This window comes from Anneissia japonica, unplaced genomic scaffold, assembly GCF_011630105.1.
Source record: "Anneissia japonica isolate Jap-2015-1 unplaced genomic scaffold, ASM1163010v1 scaffold288205_len162070_cov146, whole genome shotgun sequence".
NCBI classification, from domain to species: Eukaryota; Metazoa; Echinodermata; class Crinoidea; order Comatulida; family Comatulidae; genus Anneissia; species Anneissia japonica.
Genome location: NW_022742876.1, coordinates 126,759 through 152,500, shown reverse-complemented (window position 1 = coordinate 152,500; position 25,742 = coordinate 126,759). Strand labels below are relative to the sequence as shown.

The following is a 25,742-nucleotide window of genomic DNA, read 5'->3' as shown; positions in this document are numbered from 1 at the left end:
GTTTGATGATAATACAGGTAAATAAGCCAATGTGAGTTTAAATGTAGGCCTATGTTTAATTTGAGCACCCGAACTTATTTAGACCTACACAAACATTTCATTACAGATCAATTTTTAGTAACTCGTTAGTGAAATAAGTAAGGCCTTCAAGGAAATACTATGCTTTCTCATGGCTCAAGTTACTGCATCACCGTTTTTATAGTTTTAAATACAACCAATTTCTTCTAATTTTTAATACATTTTCCCCCGAATTTGTGATAAAACGCATAGACTTTTGTTAAATGCCTGACAAATTTAGGATCACGCATGGTGTTTCTGCAAAATGCGTGTTTCATTCAAAAGCACTTTGAAATGTGGGACCGTCCCGCACGATGCGACGGTTGGAACTATGTAATTTGAGATTTCAGTTAGAAAAGCATTCACTGGGACTTGAGCTTTGTTACATCGGAATATAGAGATAGGAATAGAGATAAAATTTATACTATCAGTAATATGTTTTGACCCAACATGTCACTGTGCCTACTAGATATCGAGAAGGTAAATGCACCTAATGTTTTAGATTTGGTTTTTACCGATAAAGAAAATACTAATATAATGCTATTCAATTTTCCCCTTTAGGTAAGAATGACCATAGGCCAATCTGGTTGCAATTTTCAATAGATATTTTAATAGAAGACAGGATTGAAACTTATATTCAAAGTTTTAGATATGGAAATTATGATTTGCTACGTGAGAAGATTAGTTCACTAGTTTTGAATGCAGTCCTAAATACTAAAACTGGTCTTCAAACACGGAATGTGTTTGAGCATTTATTAACAAATGCTATTGCTGATTGAGTTTCCTTTGGGAAATATTTTGGAGTTAAGCAACCCACATTGGATAAAAATCGAAAAGTAAATCTCCATAGAAATAAATATTGGAATAATAATAATAATAATAATAATAATAAGATTTATTAAGCAGTATGTCAAAGTTAAGCGAAAACATAAAGTATGTACCTTGGTTAAATGGCCTAACTTTTTTCCAAATAAGAAATCAAAACGAACGAAATAAAATCCAACGAAAAATCCTTTTGGTGATATGTTAGTTCTCAGATTAACATTCAGTCAGGTATACATAATTTAATTGATAGCAATGGAAGACATTTGTCTACCTATAAAAATTAGGCTGATTTATAAAATACTTTTTTTCAGTAGTATTTGTTGATGAGGAATTTTCTAATCTCCCGTCTGTTGATAACATGTCAGAGAAGTACATTGCACATCCTCTCTATATTATTTTCACTAGATTGTTTCAAGAAGGAAACTTTCCTAAGTTGGAAATAGGCCATTGTAGTACCGATATTTTTAATGGGAGCAATTTTTAGAACAGCATAATCTCCTCAGCAATGAACGACGGTTTCCGTAAAGGTCGTTCTTGTGCTCTGTAGTTACTTAATGTGTTGAAAAACTAGTTGTCTTATTTTGCTAAACAGGATTGTTTTAGTTAAATTTATCTGGATGATAAAAAGGCCTGTGACAGCCTACCGCATCATAGACTTCTTCTTAAAATGGTATTAGGGGCCGTTGTTTAAGTTGTTCCTTTTATTCTGGATTTGCTTTCTAATATGCATTCCTTTGTTTGTATGTCTGCGGATGACACCAAATTTTATAGGGTAGTCAAGACTGAGACTGATGCTTAAAACTTGACATTGATAGAGCTTGTGATTGGTCCGATAATAGGCAGTTGCTATTCAAGGACAGCAAGTGCAAAGTAATGAATGAATTTTGAGGAAAAAAAAAGTATTTGTATTTAATGCGAGGACTCTTGTTAAATGCTGTCGAACATTAAAAAAAAGATATTGGTCTCACTTTCAGGAACAGGAATGGTTTTCTTCGTCTGTCTAAGGCAATTATTAGTCCTTGTAATTGTATTGTAATGTAGTTTTTACTTCGCTACGTCGTAGAGAGGAAGACTTGCTTGAAAAAGTTCAGGAACGTGCAACACAACTTCCCCTCTAATCGTAACTTTCCTTCTGATTGTTTAAGGGTTTTAAACTTACCTAATCTTGTGTACAGGGACAAAAAGCACATTTTGTCTGGATCTGTTCTTCATTAGAAAGTATAATACATTATTATTGAAATACACACCATCGTGTTGGGATTCAATATTTCGACATCAATTACAGTATGTCATCATCAGGAATGACATAATTAATGTCGAAATATTGAATCCCAACACGATGGCGTGTATTTCAATACTTGGAGTAAGTATTATACTTTCTTATCTGAGATTAATCAGTGGACCTTTTTTTATCTATTCTTCATTGTTTTTGTTCTTCCGATTCATTTGTCGATAGGTTCAGCTGACTTCCACCTCAAGTGCTACAGAGGAACATACTAGACTGTATCCATTTACAGTTATCTATTCTACGAATGCAGCCACACCGGTGAGGACATTATATTACATACTCTGCTCTGGTAAAAAGTTATGTTTCATAATTAGTAGGCATTAGTTAGCATTAGTAGACAATAATTAATAACTTTTCGTATCCTGGTATTTATTAAAAGAAAATTATCTGGTTTTCATTGTTGGCAGCTTACACTTATGTGAGTGGAGAAATTGCCAAACGAATTGAAACCCGTCATAACTATACGCTTTTTATATTATCAAATTGTGTTTTTTAGGATATTGGAATTACAGATGTAGAAGAAATAACCACGACAACTAAAAACATTCACCCGACCGAGACAACTAAAGGACCAAACGAAGATGTAAGATACAAGGAAAAATAACGGGCACATTTTGTAGTCTAATTGATACCAAAATTAATAACAATCATAACAATATCAATATTACAGCAGTGCATAGACATGCCACTTGTCAAGTTCTGTGGGAAATAAAGTATTATTTTGTAGGAATCAAAATATTCCTCTCTGAAAATTTACTCCACTAAAACACGCTTAGTTTTTAGTGAAGAGTATAAAAGCATATTTGAAAGTTTTATTCAATTATTTAAATAAAATCTAATGCTTATTATGAATGTGTATGAAATGTTAAAATGGTTATATAGGGCTTATTTTAATGGTTTTGTATTCGTTTGTAATATACTGTAGGTACATTGGGTACTTAAAAAATTGTTTACTGAAGTGGTCAACTATTATAAAGATTTTTTAATTATGTTTTTTTTAAAATACCAACAGAATTTACCAGGTGGCATCATTGCAGCAATAGTTGTCGTTAGTTTGCTGGTTATTGGGATCGGCGTGTTTATCTGGAAGAAACATTCTAATCGTTTTACTTCGAAGGTGGAGAATAGTCAAGAATTAGATAACTTTGAAATCTAGCATTGAAGAGTTAACCATGAAAACACTTTCCTGACATGTTTCTTTTATGATTAATAATTACATATTTTGATAATGGATAACATGGAAAAATCAATAATAAAATGGATGCTTTTAAAATAGTAAAATTATTGCACCTTTAAGTTTGCTTAATCAAATATATCACCATGCTTACTTTGAATTCGTACTAAGATGTTCTTTGTACATTTTTTATTGACGTGTTTAGTAATCTTTCAATAATGAGTCCAACAAATACGCAGATTTTATCCTTTTCATTAACTTAAGATTGTATATTAATATATAATCCAGTTATACTGAATTTTTTAAAATTACTGAAAATTGTAAGTCAATATTGAAAATGAAATGAATGTCTAATAATCGGATGTGCCGCTGTTTGATGATTATGCTATAATAAACATCGGCACATAATTATCTTCAATATTCAAATGAGCAATTCGTTATTAAAATAAAGTCTTTTAAAGAGCACAGTATAGTATTAGGAGTGGTGTGTGGTGATGCCAGGATAAAAGAAAGATAAACATTCTTGGGTGGGTTTCAGGCAAACATTTAGCTCTTGATTATTCACAGCTGTACTTCGATAAAAATCCAGACTAAGCAATGCTGTATTAAAACTCCAAATATTTGTTTCAGCATCATGGTTCATTCGCCAAAGCTAGTGTGCACTATAAAGAACCCAGTACCAGGGGTGGCGCCAGGATTTGCCCGACGGGGGGCCGCGGTCCCGACGAGGGGGCCGATGCCCTGACGAGGGGTCAGATTTACCCGACGAAAGCAAAGTGGGCGTGGTCGAGCTTTGATTAAAAGGTTTCGAAAATGGTCATGGGGGGGCGAAGCACTGAAAACTTTGACAATTTAGGGGTTTCAAAGGCTTATTTAATCTATTCTATAGTCTACTAATATGTAGAAAATACATATAATTTTTTTTCTCCCCGACGAATTGTGCTTTTTCTCCCCGACGGGGGGGGGGGAGGGGCAGCTCTCCCCGACAGGGGCACGCCCTTCCCCCACCCCGCTGGCGCCACTTCTGCACAGTACATCTTTCGAGACGAGTAGGGGGATACCCCGGTATACTGGAACAGAAGCTCCTGTGGTGGACGACGAGAGTTGCTGGTACCGGGTTACCGGGTAGCACAGACACGAAGGGACCCTTAGGGGTGAAGGAAGTCATTGTTCGAGTTCCTAGTCCACATATCAAGCGCCCTGATTATTATTATTATTAAAGCTGTTAACCAATTCACCAAGTTCTGCATCTTGTTGGCATGTAGGGGGTGTCTATAAAACGAAGACCGAAGACCGAAGACCCAAAGACGAAGACCCTTATTTTTCTCTTTTATTTTGATGATAATACACCAGGCTGTCACAAAATCAAAATTATTAATTTTTTCGGGCGTCTGTTTGTGAAGTTTTCAATGGTCTTCGTTTTATAGACACCCTATATGGGTGTCTACAAACCGAAGACCTGAAAAACGAAGACCTTCATTATTTTATCGGAATAAAATGAGGAATATCCTATGGGTGTCTACAAAACGAAGACTGAAGACCAGAAAAATGAAAAAAAAAAACCCAGTAGGTCCACTGATAAGTTTAAGATAACTTAGTATAAAACATACTCCAAATAAAGTAAGACTAGCCATTTGATTCAATATTTCGATCTTTTATTAGATCATCATCAGGAATGAATGAAGATTCCAACATTACAAATATATATTCCAGAGGTGTTACAGAAAATTAACCAATGAGAAACAGTCAGTAATTTAGCCAATAAGATTCAGAATTAAGTGTTGGTGATTAAGTATAAAGTATCAATAAAGTATTAATAAGCAAGCTTAATGATGTGATGAAATAAGCAACTGGAAGTGAGAACTAGGTAAACAATGATAGTTATTTGGATGCTTTCAGTCCATTGTTAAGTAATGGGTTGAAACGTCTAATACCGAAAGCTTCTTTAAACAATAAATGTGACCAGTTACTAGAACTGTCAATAATCCTAGTGCTATGAAAAATCAACCCTAACGAATTACATGGTTTATAATCATCATCAATATCTGGTAAATTTTGTAAGTCAAGTATGTAATTAAATGCATCACAAGATTTAACATGGTCAAAGAATCACGCTATTAGGTCCAGATGAATGTTCTTTGAGAATTAAACATCTGTCTGTTTTGCCTATGTACTCACTACTGAAACCTGGACAAAGTGGTCGGTATAAAACTGAACTTCGGTATTTTTTAGGGGCGTGATCTTTGGTTGAAATACCCACATTTTTTTCTCTCAATCGTGATGAAAATAATGTTTTTAAATCACTTCATGCTATGCATATATAGTATTCGTCTTCTTAGCCTGAATCTGAGTCAATTTAATGATTTACTCTTTATTCCATTTCCAAGCAGCAAACAATGTTGTACGTCCACGGCTGGTGGCTGAGGGCGTCTTGGCGCTGCTGCCCTCTAAAAGAAAGTAATTGGCTTGGCCTAGCGGTACGCATTTTGGGGGCCTACAAAAACCTTGAATATTTCATTCATAAACTTGTTTCATGTTACAATAAACAGTAGGAATGTGGTATAGTCACGTATTTGTGCAGCATCGGTCATTTGGTAGTGACATCAACATAGGATGGACGAGATAATTAAGGATTGTCGTTTTATAGACACCATGGGTGTCTACAAAACGAAGACCCACATTTTTTTTTCTCCCAATCGTGATAAAATAATGAAATAGGTACTTGGCAACGGTTTTGATGATTTTGAAATATCAATAAGATAAGAACTAATTGGAGGTCTTCGTTTTTCGGGTCTACGGTCTTCGTTTTGTAGACACCCATATAGTGTCAGGGGCGGATCCAGAAGTTTTGGTTAGGGGGAGCTATAGGTATATGTGTAAAGTGCCTCCAAGTGCCTGCGGAGGCAGGTAGGTTTGGGAGGAGGTGTCTCCGTCCGATAAGATGTGTATAAGAGACAGACACAGGAGTGGAGTGGATTTTAATTCCTCCAGAAGTCGAAATTTGTGATAGTGACTGCATTAAGCTTTCAAAACAATCTGATAGTACTACGTTGAAAACAAACTGAATAAATATACTTGTACAATGGAGCTTTTATTTAGTGTCTGTATATAATTGAAGAAGAAATATGTGGTAGACACCATTAAAAATAATAACTGATGCTTAGTTGTTGTTGTCAAGTGCAAGTGGATTTGAATAATTATTCATTCATTAAACAACATTTATTTCCGTAAATGTCAAACAATATTTATAGTAAATCATTATTATAACAAGAATATATGTAAATAAATTAATAATATGAAAAACGATTAACTTTAATGGCAGATAAAAATATCTTTTCACGTAGGATACTCACAGAAACAACATTATTTAAATAAAAATATTAAAAAGGCAAATTATATGCCATACTTAAAATATTGGAACCACGCTTCAAAAAAATGTTAATGCAAATGCAAGGTCAATAAACAGACTTACCGTGTCACTTGCTATGTACTAAAATAGTAAATAAACGCTTTCCATTATAACCAGAAGAGATGTAGTCAGTTCAGTTATTAAAAGTAAACCATCTCGCTTGTCATATCACTACAATATTACATAGTGAAGATCCAGTCTTTGCATCCGGAACATAACATTGGAATCGGGAACATACGTAATATTACATTAGGGACCGGCAATAAAAAGATAACGTTATTTGTATAGGCAACTGGTCCGACGACGATCGTCATGGCGTACTGAGACGAGGGAGAGGGAACTCCCTCGCTGCCCGCCCTCCCGCTGGCGCCACCAATGGCTGGAACTTGGTGATGTTTGCAAACGCAGCTTAAATCACAGATAAAAAGTTGGGGAGAAATCAATGTGTGACGCAAAATACAATTTTGAACACAATGCGTTGAACAGGACAGGCAACTAATACTAATAGGCCTCTTTCTGAAAAGACAAACCGATTCAGAGACGTATCCGGGTGGGGGGGGTTAAGATTACTTGCAGGGGGGGGGGGGGGGGGGGGGGCGTGGGAACCGCGGCTCCCTCCTTTGGCGATTTATTTTGTTGATTACATATAAAATGGTGATATGATAATGATGATGAATTTTACTATATAAAGGTGTCATCATCCGGCCATAGAGGTACTGTGCTATTTCCTCAAATGTTCACGCCTCAGCCCCAACCATAGTAGGGCAGTGGTGGGCAGTGACCCTATATCTGTTTAAGTCCCTCCCGGCCTGGGTCTATCTTTCGAATTTCTGGATATCCGCTACTGATGAGTTATACTTATTATAATTATTGTAATTAGGCCTGTTTTCGTTAATTCCTACTGCGAAGATGCCGCCTTCGGCGACCTTTCGCAAGGCTGTGAGGTACGGGGCTTGTCCAGATTATTTGCAAGATGAATGAAATACTGTAAGTTTTAATGAATGAAATACGTTTAAATGACTTGAAACATATTTTGTCTTGTAACATTTCTATTTTTGAGAGATTTAAAAGCCAACAATAATTAGCCTGAAAATTATTCTCATGTATGACCCTCCCCAACCCCTAAAGAGGAAAAAAGCTGTTGTGTTGTCTAGGCATCCCCGTCATTCTGTTCGAAAGGTGTATTATAAGAAAAAACAATAAATAGGCCTAAATAAATACAATTTTTACATTTTTACTAATTATAATATTTTATTGCAATTCTTGTTTCGGTCTTTTTATCTAAATTGATAAATTGATGTTTTTAATGGTTGATGTTTGTAATATTTTTCTTTTTAGATGCCGAATAAATTCAATTCAATTCAATGTCGTACGTACGAGATATTATCTCGTACGTAAGAGATGGCTAAAAAATAGTTACGTTGGCAGTGAGGCCTACCCGGGCTTCCGTAGAGGTATCGGAATAACCGAAATATTGAAGTTAGACAACATTCAGAGCGCCCTCAACTAGATTTGGGAGCGCGGTTTGTTGAAATAAGATGTTAAAAAATCTGATCAAAGTAACCGAGTCTGCTGCGAAATCTAAACATTTTAATTAAGTGTGCTTTGAATGTAATTGAGGTAGGTACACGTGTGGGGGTGGTAATGCACTTTCATTACTGTTAGGTAATACTTTTGTGTGGTTTGGTATCCCTGGGCCCAACAAGCTAGGCTAGGCCTAGCTAGGGATCGTAGCTAGGCCCTAGCGGCCGCCAGGGAAAGCGGCCGCGAGTCGCGTCGATACACAGCAATTTGTATGGAGCGCCAAGCGCGCAGTACTGTATGCAAAATGTATGTTGGAGAATGGGCATCAGGCAGAGTTCGATCTTAATACTGCTTTAATCAATTATCAAATTAATGTATATTTTCTTTCATAATTTATATAGCCTAATAAATCGAGACTTAATATTTAGTTAGTTTATTTATTATATCAATTGATTTATAGTATGCCTATTTTCTTACAGAAATGGATGGTACTTTTTAAATGGCTTCTTTTTTATTCAAATTTTACTAACTTGTGTTCAGTTTGTTCTTTAGTGAATGAACATCTGTTTGTCATTGCATTTGAAGATGATATTTATTTGAGTTTTACTAACTTGTGTTTTGTTTGTTTTAGTGAATGAAAATTTGTTATTCTTGTACAACGACTTTGAAGATGACTGATATTTATTTAATGTTTTACTAACTTGTGTTCCTTCTGATAAATACATAACCCATTATCAGTTGTTGGTAGAGTATTATTATTATTATTATTTTACAAAAATCAACTATTAAATTAATTCTTAGCATCACACTTTATTATTGCTTAACATTAATACTATGTTAACATGTATACCATATGTTATTAGTAAAATTTGTTACGCATTTTTTTCAGTGTGTTGTAAAAGACACCTATCTGTATCATCATTAATAATAATAGTAATTAATAATAATAATAGTAATAGTAATAATAATAAATTAATAATAATAATGACAATGTACATTGTACTGTGTCATTAAGTGTAGACCTATGTTTTTCACGTTCATCACATTTTATTACATTGTAAATTTAGTATTGACAGATCCCATGTATACTGTCTCTTATACACATCAGTAGTACTGTAGTCCTGTGGATCGGACAGTGGCTCAAATTCAGCTTCAATTTTTCCAGCGATAATTACCTATCTCCATATAGCCTATCTATACAGCGATGATAGAGATTGCAGAGTGTGCAACGAAACCTGAAACTTGTACCGTGATGACGTCACAGCCTTACTTAGGCTTCAATGAACATCGGCTTAGATTAAAATATTATTAAAAATCATTTTAAAAATATTTCTGTTTAAAATTATTAATAACTTTGACCATGTTAAGAATGTTTACATCTTTTATAATCAGGAATTCAAATGACTATATCTTTGTTATTCTTTAAGCGTAGACCTATGTTTTTCACGTTCATCACATTTTATTACATTGTAAATTTAGTATTGACAGATCCCATGTTTAAATCCGTTTGTGTCCTGAAAGAAATATAAAATAAAAGTTCATTATACATAAAAATCCGAACTGACATATAATAAATATCAATTTAATCATATCAAATATTCCAATGTATAATTATTCCATAATTATACATTGATTTCTCTTTATTTCGAAACACTGATTTTTCTTTATTTCGAAACACTTGCCAGCTCAAATAAAACTGAGTGAAACATCTATAATTGACGAGTACGATGAACGCTATTGACCAACACTATACCGTACCGTATCCCAATCAATCGGTATAGCACTACTGGCGTTCCATACATTTTGAGCGCGGCTGCTTTCCCTCGCGGCCGCTACGACCATACTCCCTAGCTAGGCCTAGGCCGAATGGGCCACCAAGATATAACAAACAAATTGCTATATTTCATAAATCTCCATTTTATGTAAGTATTCATCAAACATGATCAAAATGTATAATCGGGAAGCGCAACAAATGATAACAATCGTGACAGTCAATCGTCTCAAACCAATCGACTTACATTCATTGTTTCTATCAAAGAGACAAGCAACACCAAAGAAACTGTAATTAGTAATCAAATACTAATAAAAATAATTGGTAATAAAATTCCAGGAATTGAAATACCCGCCATCGATAGATTTGGGATTTGCATTCACAAAATTGAACATGAAAAATAAATTTGTAGGACTAAACATCCTGTTGGGGATAGGCCCTAGGCAACACATTCATTCTATGTTGGAGATGGGCCCTAGGCTACTCATTCATTTATTTTTAATTTTTGTTTTCCATGTACAAAATTTAAATTGTAGGCTTATATGGTACAGTATGCTAGTCCACTCCTGCTGTGTAGTTTATTCCTCGCTAGCCCGCTGTGCGTAGGCCAACTTGACTCTACTAAGCCTGTGTAGTATCTCGCCTCCACGGCTACTAGGTGGTCACGGACCACGCCTAAATGCAATTCAGCACAATGATGCCGCGAGTTATGGGTTGTAAATGTAGCCACTGCATATTACATAAAGTAGTATCAAAAGTATCTATTTTGATGGTAATAATTATTATATATATAACTATATTATTTATTAAAGACAAACTTACTAATTTGATAAATATTTTGATACAGCAGGAATGATTTATAAATATTATATTCATGATTGTCGTCATTAAGAACTATACCGTGGGGTGCTATTACAGTAAGTAGTGACAGAGCCATAGATAGGCACTTCTGTTCAGTGCAATTTGTGTAAAATTTATTAAAGTACTGTATTTCAAAAATTGGATTTTGTTTATTGATAGAAACTGGTGGTATCCCTAGTCTCTTGGTCCCTTGTATAATTCCCATCGCTGCTCTCCTTGCGTTTTTTTTTTTTTTTTTTTTTTGCGTTTTTTTTTTTTCAGCTGGAGGGCTGAAATGCAAATTTCAATTGCAGCACACCGTCTCCCATATGAGATGTTTAAGCTGTTGGTCCTGTGTGCAATATGACCCATATCCATAACACAGACTTAATTCTTCAGAATAGTGTAGAGTATTGTCTCCTGATTTACTGCATAATCCCCACCAGGAAGTTTTCTTTAAACTTCTATGGGTTATCCTTAGTGTTTATACTGAATAAATCCCATTCAGTCCAACATGATTAAAAATACAAATACAGAACATTACTTTATTTTTCAGAAATGTCTTCAAGTACGACTTTTCCCTTTAGAGATAAATATATCAGTTGTCCTCCAGAGAGTCAGCACATGTACACTGCTGATATCAGGACAAATAAAGTGCCTCTCATCATTGACAATGGTAAGCAAATTGATTTATGTAATAATTTCTGTAGTCGTGTTGGCATTCTTCACCCCACAACCCGAAAAGTTGAATTAGATAAAATCATAAATCGGTGATATAAAACAAAATGTTGCCCTTCTTCAATTGAAAATATATATTATTTAAAAATGAATTTCATTTATTGTTATAAAATTTCAAAACACATCACGTACATTAATATCATCATTTCTATTATTGGCTTTTCCCAGCAGTACTGGGAAAAGCCATCGTTTTTTTTTTCTTTTTTGTTCCATATATTTTTCCTGTCTTTTTGCATTGTTTTTTCTGGCTGTCACTTTGGTGACTTCCCATGCTTAGAATTTTTCTGTGCTTTGCTGAAGCATAAGTCATATATCAAGGATGTGCTTCCTAATATTTAGTGTCAATCTATGATGGTGTGTGCATGTGAGGACCAATTTAAGTGATTTAACGTCAAACAGTGTACACCGGATATTTGAAAAACTGGTCAGTTGATGTGAATGAAACTTACGGGGAAGTTTAAGTTACAAGGAAGAAATTTTTGTGTGTTAGTGATGATCCAGTGAAGGGTGTAAATTGGAGGGTCTTTTCAATTTTTGAGGACCCAGACCTAAATATCTCTTTAAAAAGATCAGTGGGTATAATTTAAACCTTGTATAACAGTTTGTCATGGTCAAGTAAAGAAATCATTAAATTTTTGTGACGATCAGGAATAGGGTGTAGATCTGAGGACCATCGAAAGGAAAACGTCCTAGACCACATATTTCGGAAATGGATCAATCTGAATGAAACATTCGAAAAAAAATTTAATCAAGTTTCAAGAAAGATAGTATTATGTGTTTGCGACGAATCAGTCAAGAGTGTAAACTGGAGGGTCATTTAAAAATTTTTGAGTCCAGACGTAAATATCTATAAAAAGTTTTCAATGGGTGTAAATGAAACTTTCTATAATAGTTTGTAAGGTCCAGTAAAGAAATGACTGAATATTTGTGATGATCCGGCGTAGGGTGTGAATATGAGGACCATTTAAAGGAAAACGTCCCAGACCAGATATTTGAAAAATGGGTCAACTGATCCGAATGAAACTTTCGGGAAAGTTTAACCCAAGACAAGGAAGGTATTATTGTGTGTAAGGGATGATCCATGTTTAGGTGTAAATTTGAGGGTCATTTGAATTGTTTACGTCCCAGTAAATAATATAATAAAAACGACACCTTGCAGAATAGTTTTTCATGGTGAAATGAAGAAATGATCAAATTTTGGTGATGATCCACAGTAGGGTGTGGATATGAGGACCATTAAAAATTTTTTGTTGACAGTTGATTAAATTATTTAAATGCAATTTGCGTTTTCTGAAGCACTTAAACCAGTTTCAGCAAGTAAACTATCTCAAAACTACCGTCATATGCATGAACAATTTTGCTTTCAGTCATTGAATCGCTATGAACTGAAAATGCACTTTCCTATTCAAGGTCGGCTTATATGGTACGCAGTGGTTATGAGTCATGATGTACCATTGCAGCCATAGTTAAGTCTCACTAATAACGTCGCAGTGAACTTGGTTTTTTTTTTTTTTCCACTTCATTAAAATTATATTGGGGTTCCGTGTTTTTTTTACTTTATAAACCTTATAATGACTTCTTTTTGTTGCAATTTCAACTTCATTTCTCATTAAAGCAACGGGGAATGCCCGATGTTCTGTTGTTCAAACAGACATAGTAAGTCTAGTTATTATTGTTGTTGTTATTATTATTGTTGTTGTTATTATTATTATTTACTATTATTATTGTTATATTTACTATTGTAATTTGTATTATTTCTGTATTTTCATTGTTTATTATTATCATGCAGTGATCACTAATATCAATATTGTATCATTTTATTATTTCTTGTTTTCTGTAATGCAAATGAGTACATTTGCAATGCTCAGTGTATAGCTATAGTAACTCCACTTACTGTAAAGTACTGACATAGTACAGTATAGTTGTATGATATTCTACTTTGTATTAAATGTTTGTACTGGCTGGTGGATTAATTAATAAGGGGAAGTCTAAAAAGACCTTTTCTTTATGTAGTCATTAACATTGTTTTAACTTCAATAAATCAACATTTTTCTTCACCAGGCTCCTATCAATGTAGGGCTGGCTGGGCTACAGAAGAGCAACCTCTTCTGATTTTTAGAAACCTTGTTGCTAAGCAACGTGGTAAAAAAGAAGTGGTACAGGAGACTCGAATTGGCCAAGACATCTCAAACATTGAGGTTGTACGGTGGATGTTAAAAAGTCACTTTGATCGAGATGTTGTTGTGAACTATGATCTCCAGGAACAAGTGTTCGATCACTTATTCTCTCATCTTGGTATAGAAGGTCAAGGGTCATTGGATCATCCTATTGTGTTGACAGAAGCTGTTTGCAATCCAAGTCATTCAAGACAATGTACGAGTTTTATATGAGTAGATAAAATATAGCAAAATGTAGAAAATTGCGAAAAATAATAAGAGTTTGAAATTGGTGTCAGGCAGAAATGCAAAGAAAAGGAGTTTTCCACATCAATGTAATATAAGTGAGTCTGAAACCAGTTAATAAGAACTTAAGAAATTAATTAAAATACATAAACTTTATCCCTAGTATTAAACAATTAGAAGAGAAGAAAATACGCAAAATATTGATAGTGTTTATTATTTTGCTTTATATCACACACCTTCAATAATGATTAGAATTTATTCAAAAATGTAATCCTAATTGCCTATCTTGATGTTGTTTCTTAGTAATGAATGAGCTGCTGTTTGAATGTTATCGTGTACCGTCTGTGGCAACAGGTGTTGACTCCCTCTATAGTTTGTACAACAACAGACCAGAATCAAGTGAGTTTATCATTGACTTCAGAGGCCAGTATTTATTTTTGCATTATTTAAAAAATTTAAATTTGCACTGTCATTCAGAATTGTAGTGTTGGCATAATTTAAATAAGGAATGGTATAATTATAAGAATAAGCTGGCAGGGATTGTATTCCACAAAATATATCTTGACATTTGCTGAAATTGTACTCGGAACCCCCAAAACATCCCCTATTAATGAATATGTCACCTTATTTTGATCAGTCAGTCAACAATCACATAACATTCATTTAAATTGTAAATATAAAGTCTGGTCATTAAAACGCAAAATATTTACATTGATAACACTCTAGACCCTGGAAAATGCAATTATTATTTATAGAGGCTAACTGTACACATTATTAATGAATATTATGGTATTTGTAAGGATGGTACTCACGACACAAGAAAGTTATCGAAACCCACAAAATATCCTAGCATTTGCAAGGATTGAACTTGGAACACAGCAAAATATCCTGGCTTTAGCAGAAAATGTAAACAGGACCCTGAACAATATGGCATTTTCAAGGAATTATGGCAAGAAAATACTATGAATTATAAACGATTTATTGTGTAAGACATATAACGAGAGACTTTTATTATTTCTTGTTTTGCTTACTTATTTTTTTAAAGATCATCGGCAGAGGGCGGAATTTAGCAATAGTGGTGGGCTATACAGGGTCAAAAAAGGGTGATATTTCAAATACCAAATGTACATTTCTTAAATGATGCGGCTTATTGTCTTGAACATTTGATAAACCTACTATGTTACACAGTATAGCATGTCGATATTGTATACATTATCGGTCATCAAAAGTAAGATACATGTAAGCCTATAAATGTTATTAAAATGCTTTGTAAATTTAATTAAGCAGTTGGAGGTCATTGCTAATGCTACAATAATTAATGATAGAAAAAAGTTACATAGTGCGGTACCAATTTTTTATCCTAGAGTGCGTATCTTATATTCTTACCGTAACACCTAAAAGAGATTCATGAAATTTGGAAATTGACCACTATAATTAATTTTTATGCTCTTTCTAACACTACTAATTATTTCCTTGGCCTTAAAAACATAGACACTAATATTACCAAAATATGACTTCAGATAAAAAAGTTATGAGCTTTGTCATGTATTCTAACTGCAGAAAGAGTCATTTGTCCCCCGCCCCTCAATTTTGGCCCGCACTGTCCCATTTTTCAACTGATTTTCTTAAAAAAAGGTGTCAAAATGCTCAGAACAATAAGCCACTTTATTTAACATCTGTACATTTGGTATTTGAAATATCACCATTTTATAGCCCACCCCTATTAGCAAGTAGTTTTCCCAAAAAATTTCAGACAGAGGAGAAAATAAAAATAAAATTTTATTGGTGAAAAAATAGTATGGTTAAATGCTTCAAATTTATATAAGGAAGAAATATACATATCTTTATCTTTGGGGATTTCAAGGCAGCGGAGGGCGTAATAAAAATAAAGGAAAATTTTTTTTATTTTTTTCAGAAATTTCCACTTTTTTGTGGCGGCGGGTGTGCAAATTGGCCAAAAATAACATTTTCTTTTTTATATTCGAAATCATCAATATTTGCAGTCACCATTCATAAATACAAAAAAAAATAATTTATTCATCCCACATGGGGCATTTCAAAATCAAGAGTTTGGATTTATACAAAAGATAAAATTACCATGAAAATTATATACAATACCTGTCATTCAAAATTAGTCGCCACTTGCACAGACAAGTTTTTTTTTTTTTCAGTTTATTCAAGCCAGCATTAAAAATAACACCTGTGATGAGGCAGGGATCGCATTCATTGAACATGACATACTATTCGGTGAATTTATTATTTTTTTTTATTTTGCTATTAGTGGCATCCGATGGAATCATTCTATCCTCTGGATACCAGACCACTCACGTACTTCCGTTTGTTGATGGTAAACTGGACATTACACAATGCAGAAGGATCAACATTGGTGGAGCACAGTCTGTAGCATTCCTGCACCGCCTAATGCAGCTAAAATATCACAGGCATTTTGCTGCCATTAATCTTAGCCGATCGGAGGTATAGTCAGTTTTTATAATGAACACTTAAAAAAGTATCAAAAGTGTTGGTTGTTGTAAGATGATGCTGGTGCTGCAGAAGAGTTAAACATCTATCTGGTGATTTATATAGTGAATGACAATGATAACCATGATGATGGCTATGATTTAAGTTAGGGTGATTATTGTTGGTGATTGTGATAATGACTGCAGTGAAATGTTTGATCAGGCAGAGACTTTGTGCTTTCAGTTTTGGGGGTTTTGAGAATCGTTTGTGTCTTTGGATGGGATCTTAACCAACCTACTGATGAGGGTAGTAATGAGGATGATGTGGATGATTTACTGTATATAGTATTTGTGTTGTTTTCTATAATTCTTGTTCCTTCCAGGAAATATTGAAGGAACACTGTTATGTTGCTGAGGATTTTAGTGCTGAACTGAATCAATGGAGTAATCAACAGTACTACAACAAACATGTCCACAAAATGCAGTTGCCATATACTCCGGTAAGATGAATTCTCGTATATCATATTTGTTGTCTGCAACAGGTTATGGCTATGTTCTCACACGGTAGCTAACGGTTAGCAGGATCCGGATTCTGCTAACTGTTAGCTGCCGCACGTCCATGCGAGAAAATCCCGATCCGGATACCTCAACTTGCTAACCGATAACGATTGCTAACCATTAGCATATCCGGATTCCGCTAACGGTTAGCTCCCGATCCGGATGCTAGGGCTCTCGTGAGAACCAGGCTCTAGTGTTTTGTATTCACTGGATTTTAACCCATTTAGCTTTGATATTATATAATACCCCTCAGCCAGAACTCAGCTCAATCTGGATTTCATTGATGCTCCATAATAATGAAATTTTTTTAAAGTAGTAAACAATAATTAAACTATAAATTTTGTGATAACCATCATAACAATTGCTTTGTGTAAACATGTAGCTTCCAGGTTGGTCAACCGGTGACAAGACAGAACAGAGGAAACAAAGAGTTCAGAGACTACAAGAAATTAATGCTAAAAGGAGGGAAGAAAAGGTAATTTTCAACTTAATGCTAAATCACACTCATTTTTTTTTTTTTTTATTCTGTATAACTCTATCACTATGTTGTTAATTATTTTCAATATCATCATTAGCATTTTCATTAGTTAATGTACTTTTTTATAACTAATGATTTAGTTCATGAACAAGTGACTCAGTACTACTTGCTTTTTCAATGATTCCCACCCGCATCACGGTATTTGGGGACATACTGAGTATTTTGTATGATAACACATCTGGTAAGGCAAATCATCACACCTACTACTTGCTTGTTTATATTATAAAGTGCTAACTTGTAATATATTTTAACAATACTTTAGTTGACTGCAGACCAGGAGAAGTTGCAGCTTCTGTCAGAAGCGCTTGCTGCCCTATGCGAGGAGGATGAAGATGAAGATGCCAGATCTGTAAGTACATTTGAAGTATAAACAATATTGAATGGATATATGTCAACAATGATTGTTTGGTGTTAGCAGTTTAATAGCGAAGTACTTTATAGTTAACTCATCATAGTTGAAGTATAGTACTGTACATTCGAACAGTAGGTGTATATAAATTTATGTACTTCATCACAACCAATGAGTTTTAGAAAATTTTCGAAATTTAACATTATAATATGTTAATTTATTTTTTATGCCTTTTGGGAAACAATTTAATAAGTAGATATTTAAAAAAACTATTTAAGTTAAAATAAGCAACATAAAAAAAGCAGAAAACACTAAAAATAACATAAAAGGCAAATGCTGCAAAACCACTCTCAAAGAGTAGGATGTAATGCTGTGCATGTGCATTGTTCAAAAGCAGGTTCAAAATGAATAACATCAACTAATAAATTTTGTTTAGAAACTTCTAGAAGAAGTTGGCTTTACTAGTGAAGAGGAGATAACACTGGCAGTAACAAAGCTGACAGCATCCATCCACAAAGCCAAAGAGAAGATGTATGCCATTGACAGCAAGGACAATATGTCAGTTGAGGTCAGTTAATATTTGTCATGCATTTTATTTGCATATAAAGTTGTAATATATTAATCATGTAATTTTTAAATTTTGCTAGCTAACTACAGCCTTAACATCGGCGCTGGTTCAAGCCACTCCAGATTTCTATCCACAGAAGAACCAAGTCGTTCCGAATAGGACTTCTTAGTGTTGTCCAGTGTACATACCCTGCTTGTGTGCACATTAAAGAATTAAAGAACCCATTGCACTTTTTCCTTAGGCACAGATTACTTACATCTTTTGGAAGAATAGGGCCAACTCTGATAGTTTGGGTTCATTTCAGCCCTTGTCATGGAATGTTGTGCAATGAAGCCACAGTAGTCATGGAGGACGCTCATATTCAAATCTGATTTTACATTTCTGTCTTAAGGCTGTAGATAACACTGATTACGACTTGCTAGGAATCCCAGATAAAGATCTCACAGCAGAGATGCTGGAAAAGAAAAAGAGGCAACAGATGATGAAGAGCATACAAGACACTCTGACACATACCAAGAGAGGGAGGGAAGAGGTCAGGAGCAGGATGGAGGAAGGACTGAGGCTCCTGGAGGAAAATCGAGAAGAGGATTTCCAGAAATGGTTAAATAATATTAAATCACTTAAGCAGGTATAGTAACATTTTGGATGCATTTACTTGCAAGACTATTAGGGTCATTTCATGTCAAATTAACAAGACAACATCTTTGAAGCCTCATTTAAAAATTATTAAATAAGTAGAAGGCTCTATTTTGGATTGAAGATAACTAAATGTGTGACTATATATGTTAATGCAGCTTTTCTGATAAATATGAATTTGTCTTAAAATACAAATTATTTATAATGACAGTACAAATTGGTAATTTTAAGTAGCCTGTTGGTAGATACACGGTACGCTTGTTTTCAGGCCAGATCCAGGTTCTTTGTTAAAGATGCCATTAAATTTAATAGTTCATCTTTTTATCTGTAGGAGATATTAAATGAAAGAAGTCTACGACATCAAAGAAAGAGCAACCAAACAAAGCGAGGGAGTGTGGAGGCCCAGGAAAGAATGAAAAGGCTTGCTCAACTTGCACAGGATAGTAAGATAGGGAAATTTATCATTGACTATAAAAGATATTCTGCCAAAAAGGAAGCGCAATAAAATATTTTTAGCTCATACAGACAGTACATGTTATTCATCCCTACATGCATGTCTTTGGTAAACTTGATGTATTTATGTTATTAATCTTAGCGGCGGAGAAAATTTGTACAGCAATTAAGTTTGCTTTTGTTTAATCCTGTCTCTGTTAAGGGTGTTTTGTTTTGTTTTTGTTATAATGTTGTAAATATTGGACGAAATAAATGGAATGAAGAAATATTTTAAATACATTTTTTATTCATTTGCTATATATACCGTGTGCATTTTCAGAATATAATTCAGTATCTCTTTTTATTTTACTGCTCTCTTCATTTTAGCTAAAAAGAAAGAAGACACTTTTGGAATGAATGACGAAGATTGGGAAGTTTATAAGGAAGTGGTAGGGATTCATAATTCATATCTTATCCTTGTTAAATATAAACCTCTTTAACTCATATACAAGCTGCAATATTAAAGAATTTTATTTCATATTCTTATTTTATTTAGAAACTAACCTTATGTACCCCATTACACAAATTGCAAATATGATAGATTAGCCGAGGATGTTATATCCACCATAGTGATACTCATTCTTTTGTATCCATGGTATTTCAAAGTATGTTTTTTTCTTTGTAAATATACTCTCAAATAATTCTTCTCTAATATCCATGCTAGGGTTGTTATTTTTTTCATCTAATGTCTATGCCTCAGCCTCATCAAGAAGTGTTGTTCTGCCTCTGTGATGGGTGGTCATTCTGCCCTGCTCAAGTGGTTCCCATTCTCCTGTATCATGCCTTTCTAATGGGTGGTCATTCTAATGTCATGCCTCATCAAGAAGGATTGGTGGTCATGCTCATATCATTCTGGTCTATTCTTACCTCGATGGGTTCTTCCATATCTATCCCTCCTCAAGAAATGGTCTTCTCCAAGAAATGTTGTCATTTTCTTGTATAATGTTCTCTGTCAAGCGGTGGTCATATTCATGTGTCCTCAAGAGGTTTCCTTCCTAAAGGGATGGTCTTTGCCAGGAAGTGTTTTCGTTCTCCTGGATCTTGCCTCTTTAATCATCTGAAAGTTAATACTGTCCTGTCTATTTGACAGGTAGTCATTTTCCACATCTTTAAATTGTTTTCACTTCAATACTGATTTCAACTTCAGAGTCGTGATGGTGGAGACAGTGATTCTGAGGCTGAGCAAGAGAAGCTGTTAGAACTTGAGCAGATACTGCAAGACTTTGACCCCAGCTATGAAAAGTATGTTATTGATTATAAGTCATTAATATATCACATTGTTTATAATGCTATAGAGGAGTGCCATGCTGAGAAATTTTAGAATGAGGATGAAAGAAAATGATGATGGTGAAGATTGTGTTTTTTTTTTATGGTGTTAGTGAAGATTTTGATATTAAAAGATAACTGTAAATCCTTAAAACGATATTGCATTGTGGTTTATTTAAATCATATATTGCAGAAATAGAACTGAGTGTACAATATTATAGGATAAAATTAAAGGAGTTAAAAAACATAACAGTTCAAAACATTTAAAATTCACTATGTGAATATACTTTTACGCATAGAAAGAGCTCAATATGCCATGCCAATGAGTTTTGTTACAGCGATAACCCTATCTGTACCATTGTATACTCCAGTTGTAAAGATTATTATTTTAAAATTGAGTATACCTGCCTGTGATTTGCTGTTGTTGAAGTCATTAGTTAAGTAAATTAATATTTAATTCTCTGCTCTTATATTCTTTCAATAGAGAATCTAACCCAACATCCAGTCATTTTGATTTAGCTGAATATTATCAACTCCACTTAGGAACTGAGAGGATACGAGGTCCTGAGATCCTGTTCCAACCTTCCATGCTGGGCTTAGATCAAGCAGGCCTAGCTGAGACCTTAGAGTTTGTTCTCAGTAAATATAGCCCAGAGCTTCAGCATAGACTAGTACAGGTTTGTTTAATGTCGATTCTATATATTTTGGAAACATGTGTCTGTTGATGATAGGCTGTAACTCCCATGATTGTACAGTAAGACATTCATTTTACGTACCCCTTGGTATAAAGGAGTATTCAAAATTGAAAAATTTTTGTAAACTAGGTCAGGTGTCAGTTTACTACATCACCTTGGCCATTGCCTAGCACGACAGTACAGCAGCGAGGTCTGCAGTGCGCTAGAGTCTAGCTAAATTCACCTTTGATAAAAACTGAAGTATTGTAATCTCCGGCATTCTCCCGTTCAACAGATATTGTTGTAATTCTTATTAAAACATCTGTATGTTTTGTGGACCTTTCTATCGTGTTCTTTTTGGTTTTTAGATCACTAAATTGTGTTGTTTACATGAATTTCACGATCATTTAGCCTTCATGATGTCAATAAAGTTGTTAACCCCAACACTCTTGTTTATTCATCATCATCGTAAACGTGTGCTCAATCCAATGACTCGCGTTGTTAGTTCATGGTTCTGGTTGAGTTTATTACACTACACAGTATAGCGATTATTATAGCAGAAATCGAAAAAAATATTGAGTTATTAATAATTAAATTCTTTTGTTTTTCAAGAATATATTCATAACAGGTGGGAACGTGACTTACTCAGGAATTGAGGACAGAATGAAGAAAGAATTACTAGAGATGCGACCCTTTAAATCGTCTTTTAAAGTTTACAAAGCTGGTAAACCATTATTTTACCATTACATAATTATATTCTTGGCAGTGGTACACTAGTCAATTGTTTGATATTGTTAAAATTCATCTTCCAAACGTTAGACACATAAGGAAATGTTGTTTAAAGAACCCAAACTACTTTACTAAATGATATTCAAGAAGCATTTTGGAAATTACTCTTTTTTTCAGTAATATTCAAGAAAAATGTTTTTATGTACATTCTTTTTTTTGCTATAGTATTTAAAAAAAAAGAAAAATAGTAACACTTGTGCCACTATAATTGTTTTATACTGTATTATCTTATTGCGCATTCTGATCAACTAGGCCACTTCCTGTTAGATCTACCATTTATAGGGGGTTCTACCTTTTAACATTTTTTTTTTACTTTTTTCCAAATTTGGTAATATGATTATCTGATAATTTATACTTCCGGTAAAATCTATAGTGAAACATCATGATGATTGATGACAATTATATTATACGTTCTAATGATGTTTTTTATTTTTAGCTGACCCAGTTCTTGATGCTTGGCTTGGCGCAAAAAAATGGGCAAGTGATCCAGATCGACTGATTTCAGGAAGTTGTTTGCGGGCAGAATATGAGGAGAAAGGGGGTGACTACCTAAAGGAACACATTGCATCTAACATTTTCCTACCACTTTTAAGGTGATGCATGCCAAAAATGTGTGAAGTGGTCATAAGAAAGAGAAAGACCAGCTTCTAAACTGGTAGCCACTAAGTATGCACTGAACTCTGAAACTGTTGTTGGTTCACTGCTTCACTTTCCTGCAGTGCATTGCATTTTATCTAGAAGACTGATTGCAATAAAAAAAAAAATCTTGATGGGTGAGACGTTTATCATAGTTTTTTGGAAATCAAGGCCAGGAGTCAATTAGTAAAACACTACTGTATATTCACCACCAACCAGCACAGTGTAACATCCATTGCGGCAGACTGTACCAGTATTCCAACTAGATGCACAAGGTACACAACTAAAATGGCAAATTAAATACAGGAAATTCTTAATTAATTTAATTGGAGAATTAGAATATTGGCTTGACTCTTTGCATGGGTTTGGATGTATAGCTCTCACTTTTTTCTATGTTAAAACCATGCTGTGTAAATAACTGCTTAAAAGAATTCATTTTTAAAATGATATGTTCCTTTATTTAATTTGCAATTTTTTTCTTATACTAACATCTAATAAGCTGCAGGCACACATTGTATGTAGTATGTATGTTTATTAACATTTCACACTTGCACAAAGTCCAGCAAATACTGGCATGAGAGACTTCTACCTAGTACAATAAATAGGGCATGGAATAGCATTTACATGCATAAGGACATACAGCGTGAATGTTCAAGGACATGCCAGTACAAAATGGTACTAAAAGTCTTCACAATTTTCTAAAATTTTGTTTGCAAAAACTTTATAAGATATATATGCCAACAAGTCTCCCTCCAATTAAATACCACTTTCGAGACCAGAGTTTCCATGGACTTTAGCAGATTTAGTGTCTAATTAGAATAATGAAAATAAGACAAATAATAAAAATAAGACAAATTTGTTAATATGGGACATCACAAAAGTGGTCTTTAATTAGAAGACCTTTATTCCAAAATTGAGATACATTGATGAAGTTATTCTTAACAATCAAGCCTTAATTTGGCGCTGTACATATGGTAGATTAAAACTTTAGTGCAATGAGCAATATTTTGATAGCTGAATGCCTATATCTTATTATTTTATTAATTCAAATGTGTTATATACAGTAGTCAAAAAAATGCAGGTCCCTATACTCAATATTCCATAATAACTTTGGCAGAATATAATAGTGGTCAGAATTCAAATTCGAGTACCAAGTTGGTAAACCTCCTGCATGTCTTTCAGCCGTTTGTGACATCATCACCAAATAGCATCTGAGAAAGGGTACAGTTGGAAAGCATGCAATCCCGTCTCCTAAGGTTAAGAAGACAGTTGATAATACCAAGTAATGCCAGTGCATCAGTATCAAGCTCGATTAGCTCATCGGGATCCAACAACTCAGGATCATCTTTGAATTTTGCACGTTCACTCAGCAGGTGGGCTACTATAAATATGTAGACTCCATAGCAAGGGACGTCTGTACTCACTGAAATTTAGTGTCCATGTTGCGGGACTTTGGTCTGATAATATCATGGATTTTTCACCCTGGCCCTGACAATATATCTTTCTCTTGAGTACAAAGACCATAGAGATACTCTTGTGCTGTTTCCCCTTGATTTGGTTGAAGAGACATAATTTCATTTGCAGATGTTACTTTTCTATCTCATGTTAGAATGCAGGCTCTAACTTCATCGATGAGTATAATCTTTTTTTTTAGGCTAGTGCCAATTTCATCACTCCTCCATATCTGAAGCAAATTTTGACTTGGCTGGACTGTTATCATCATTTGACAAAAATTCCTTCCAGTGGTTTGGGTGTTTCATATTGCCTCCATTTAAAATTAATTTATCACCAAGGCCTTTTCGTCTTCTTCACATTACTTTCACTGAATTTTTTCTGTACATATCAGTACTGAAGATGTGTGACAGTTGCATTCTGAATTTTCTTGGCTACTGTATGCCATCAAAGGTTCCAGGCATTTCTTTCAGTGTGGGGAATACTGCATTTCCATCCTCAATTAACAATGAACTTTTTTTTTCAGCAATGCAACACTGCCACATTTTTTTACAAGCTTGTGCATTCCCTTTGATTTGTATGGAATTCTTTTTGCTGTTATCAGTTGACGTTGGAGAATGTTTTTGAGAGCCTCTTGCACATTGGTATAACTTGGCCATTCCTGTAACAATGCTCTTTGATGTTTGTATGGATTTCTTTTTGCTGTTATCAGTTGACGTTGGAGAATGTTTTCGAGAGCCTCTGGCACATTGGTATAACTTGGCCATTCCTGTAACAATGCTCTTTGATGTTTGTATGGATTTCTTCTTGCTGTTATCAGTTGACGTTGGAGGATGTCTTGCAGGTCCACCTGATTGTAAACACAGGCATCCAAGTAAATAGCAATAGTCTCTTGTATAAGTGCATCTCTAAGTTTTATTTCTCTATAAAAACTTACAGTACAAACAGTAGGTTAGGATTTTTTTTGTTTCTTATCTGAAATACTGTATTGATGTTAATGCCAGACTCCAGAGAACAACCGTTTACTGCAAAAAAAAAAAACGGATATGTAAATAATAAGACAAAGATACATAAATCGTTTTAAGTAGATTAAAACATCTCAAAGTATGCAATTAAAGCAAAACAGAGCAAGCTCTTGAAGAACTCTGTTGTAAATAGTTGTATAAGTAAATCAAAACTATTCATGTTTTAGCAAAATAGGCATGTGTCAAAGAACAGGAATAAATGAAAATCTTGGAATATGCTTAAACAACATATAGGCCATGGGCTGGAGGGGGGATCAACCCCCCCCCCCCCC

General features: G+C 34.2%; 2 protein-coding genes across 2 annotated transcripts in view; both read left to right on the top strand.

The window, feature by feature from the left end:
* The window catches only part of LOC117119277 (uncharacterized serine-rich protein C11G7.01-like), an 8,845-nt gene extending 5,083 nt beyond the window's left edge, over window positions 1–3,762 (top strand). Inside the window, exons 4-6 of the mRNA XM_033264082.1 lie at window positions 2,339–2,428; window positions 2,667–2,753; window positions 3,183–3,762. Of these exons, the coding sequence (XP_033119973.1) occupies window positions 2,339–2,428; window positions 2,667–2,753; window positions 3,183–3,326 (321 nt within the window). The 3' untranslated portion in view covers window positions 3,327–3,762. The remainder of the gene's footprint in view (window positions 1–2,338; window positions 2,429–2,666; window positions 2,754–3,182) is intronic.
* A 4,492-nt stretch (window positions 3,763–8,254) lies between these two features.
* LOC117119274 (actin-related protein 5-like) lies at window positions 8,255–24,081 on the top strand. The gene is made up of 16 exons (XM_033264079.1): window positions 8,255–8,373; window positions 11,445–11,564; window positions 13,688–13,999; window positions 14,332–14,427; window positions 16,310–16,503; window positions 16,871–16,987; window positions 17,428–17,520; window positions 17,846–17,932; window positions 18,369–18,500; window positions 18,892–19,128; window positions 19,468–19,579; window positions 19,956–20,017; window positions 20,776–20,870; window positions 21,379–21,571; window positions 22,181–22,292; window positions 22,794–24,081. Exons 2-16 carry the CDS (start codon window positions 11,447–11,449, stop codon window positions 22,952–22,954), a joined length of 2,121 nt encoding a protein of 706 aa, XP_033119970.1. The 5' UTR covers window positions 8,255–8,373; window positions 11,445–11,446; the 3' UTR covers window positions 22,955–24,081.
* Window positions 24,082–25,742: the final 1,661 nt, after the last annotated feature.

What these genes read in the sequence shown, in the direction of transcription:
- LOC117119274 (XM_033264079.1), top strand. Translation starts at nt 11,447, where the DNA reads ATGTCTTCAAGTACGACTTTTCCCTTTAGAGATAAATATATCAGTTGT. An exon ending in TGCAGTTGCCATATACTCCG is followed by an intron (nt 16,988 to 17,427) that starts GTAAGATGAATT and finishes GTAAACATGTAG; the next exon opens with CTTCCAGGTTGGTCAACCGG. An exon ending in ATATTAAATCACTTAAGCAG is followed by an intron (nt 19,129 to 19,467) that starts GTATAGTAACAT and finishes TTTTATCTGTAG; the next exon opens with GAGATATTAAATGAAAGAAG.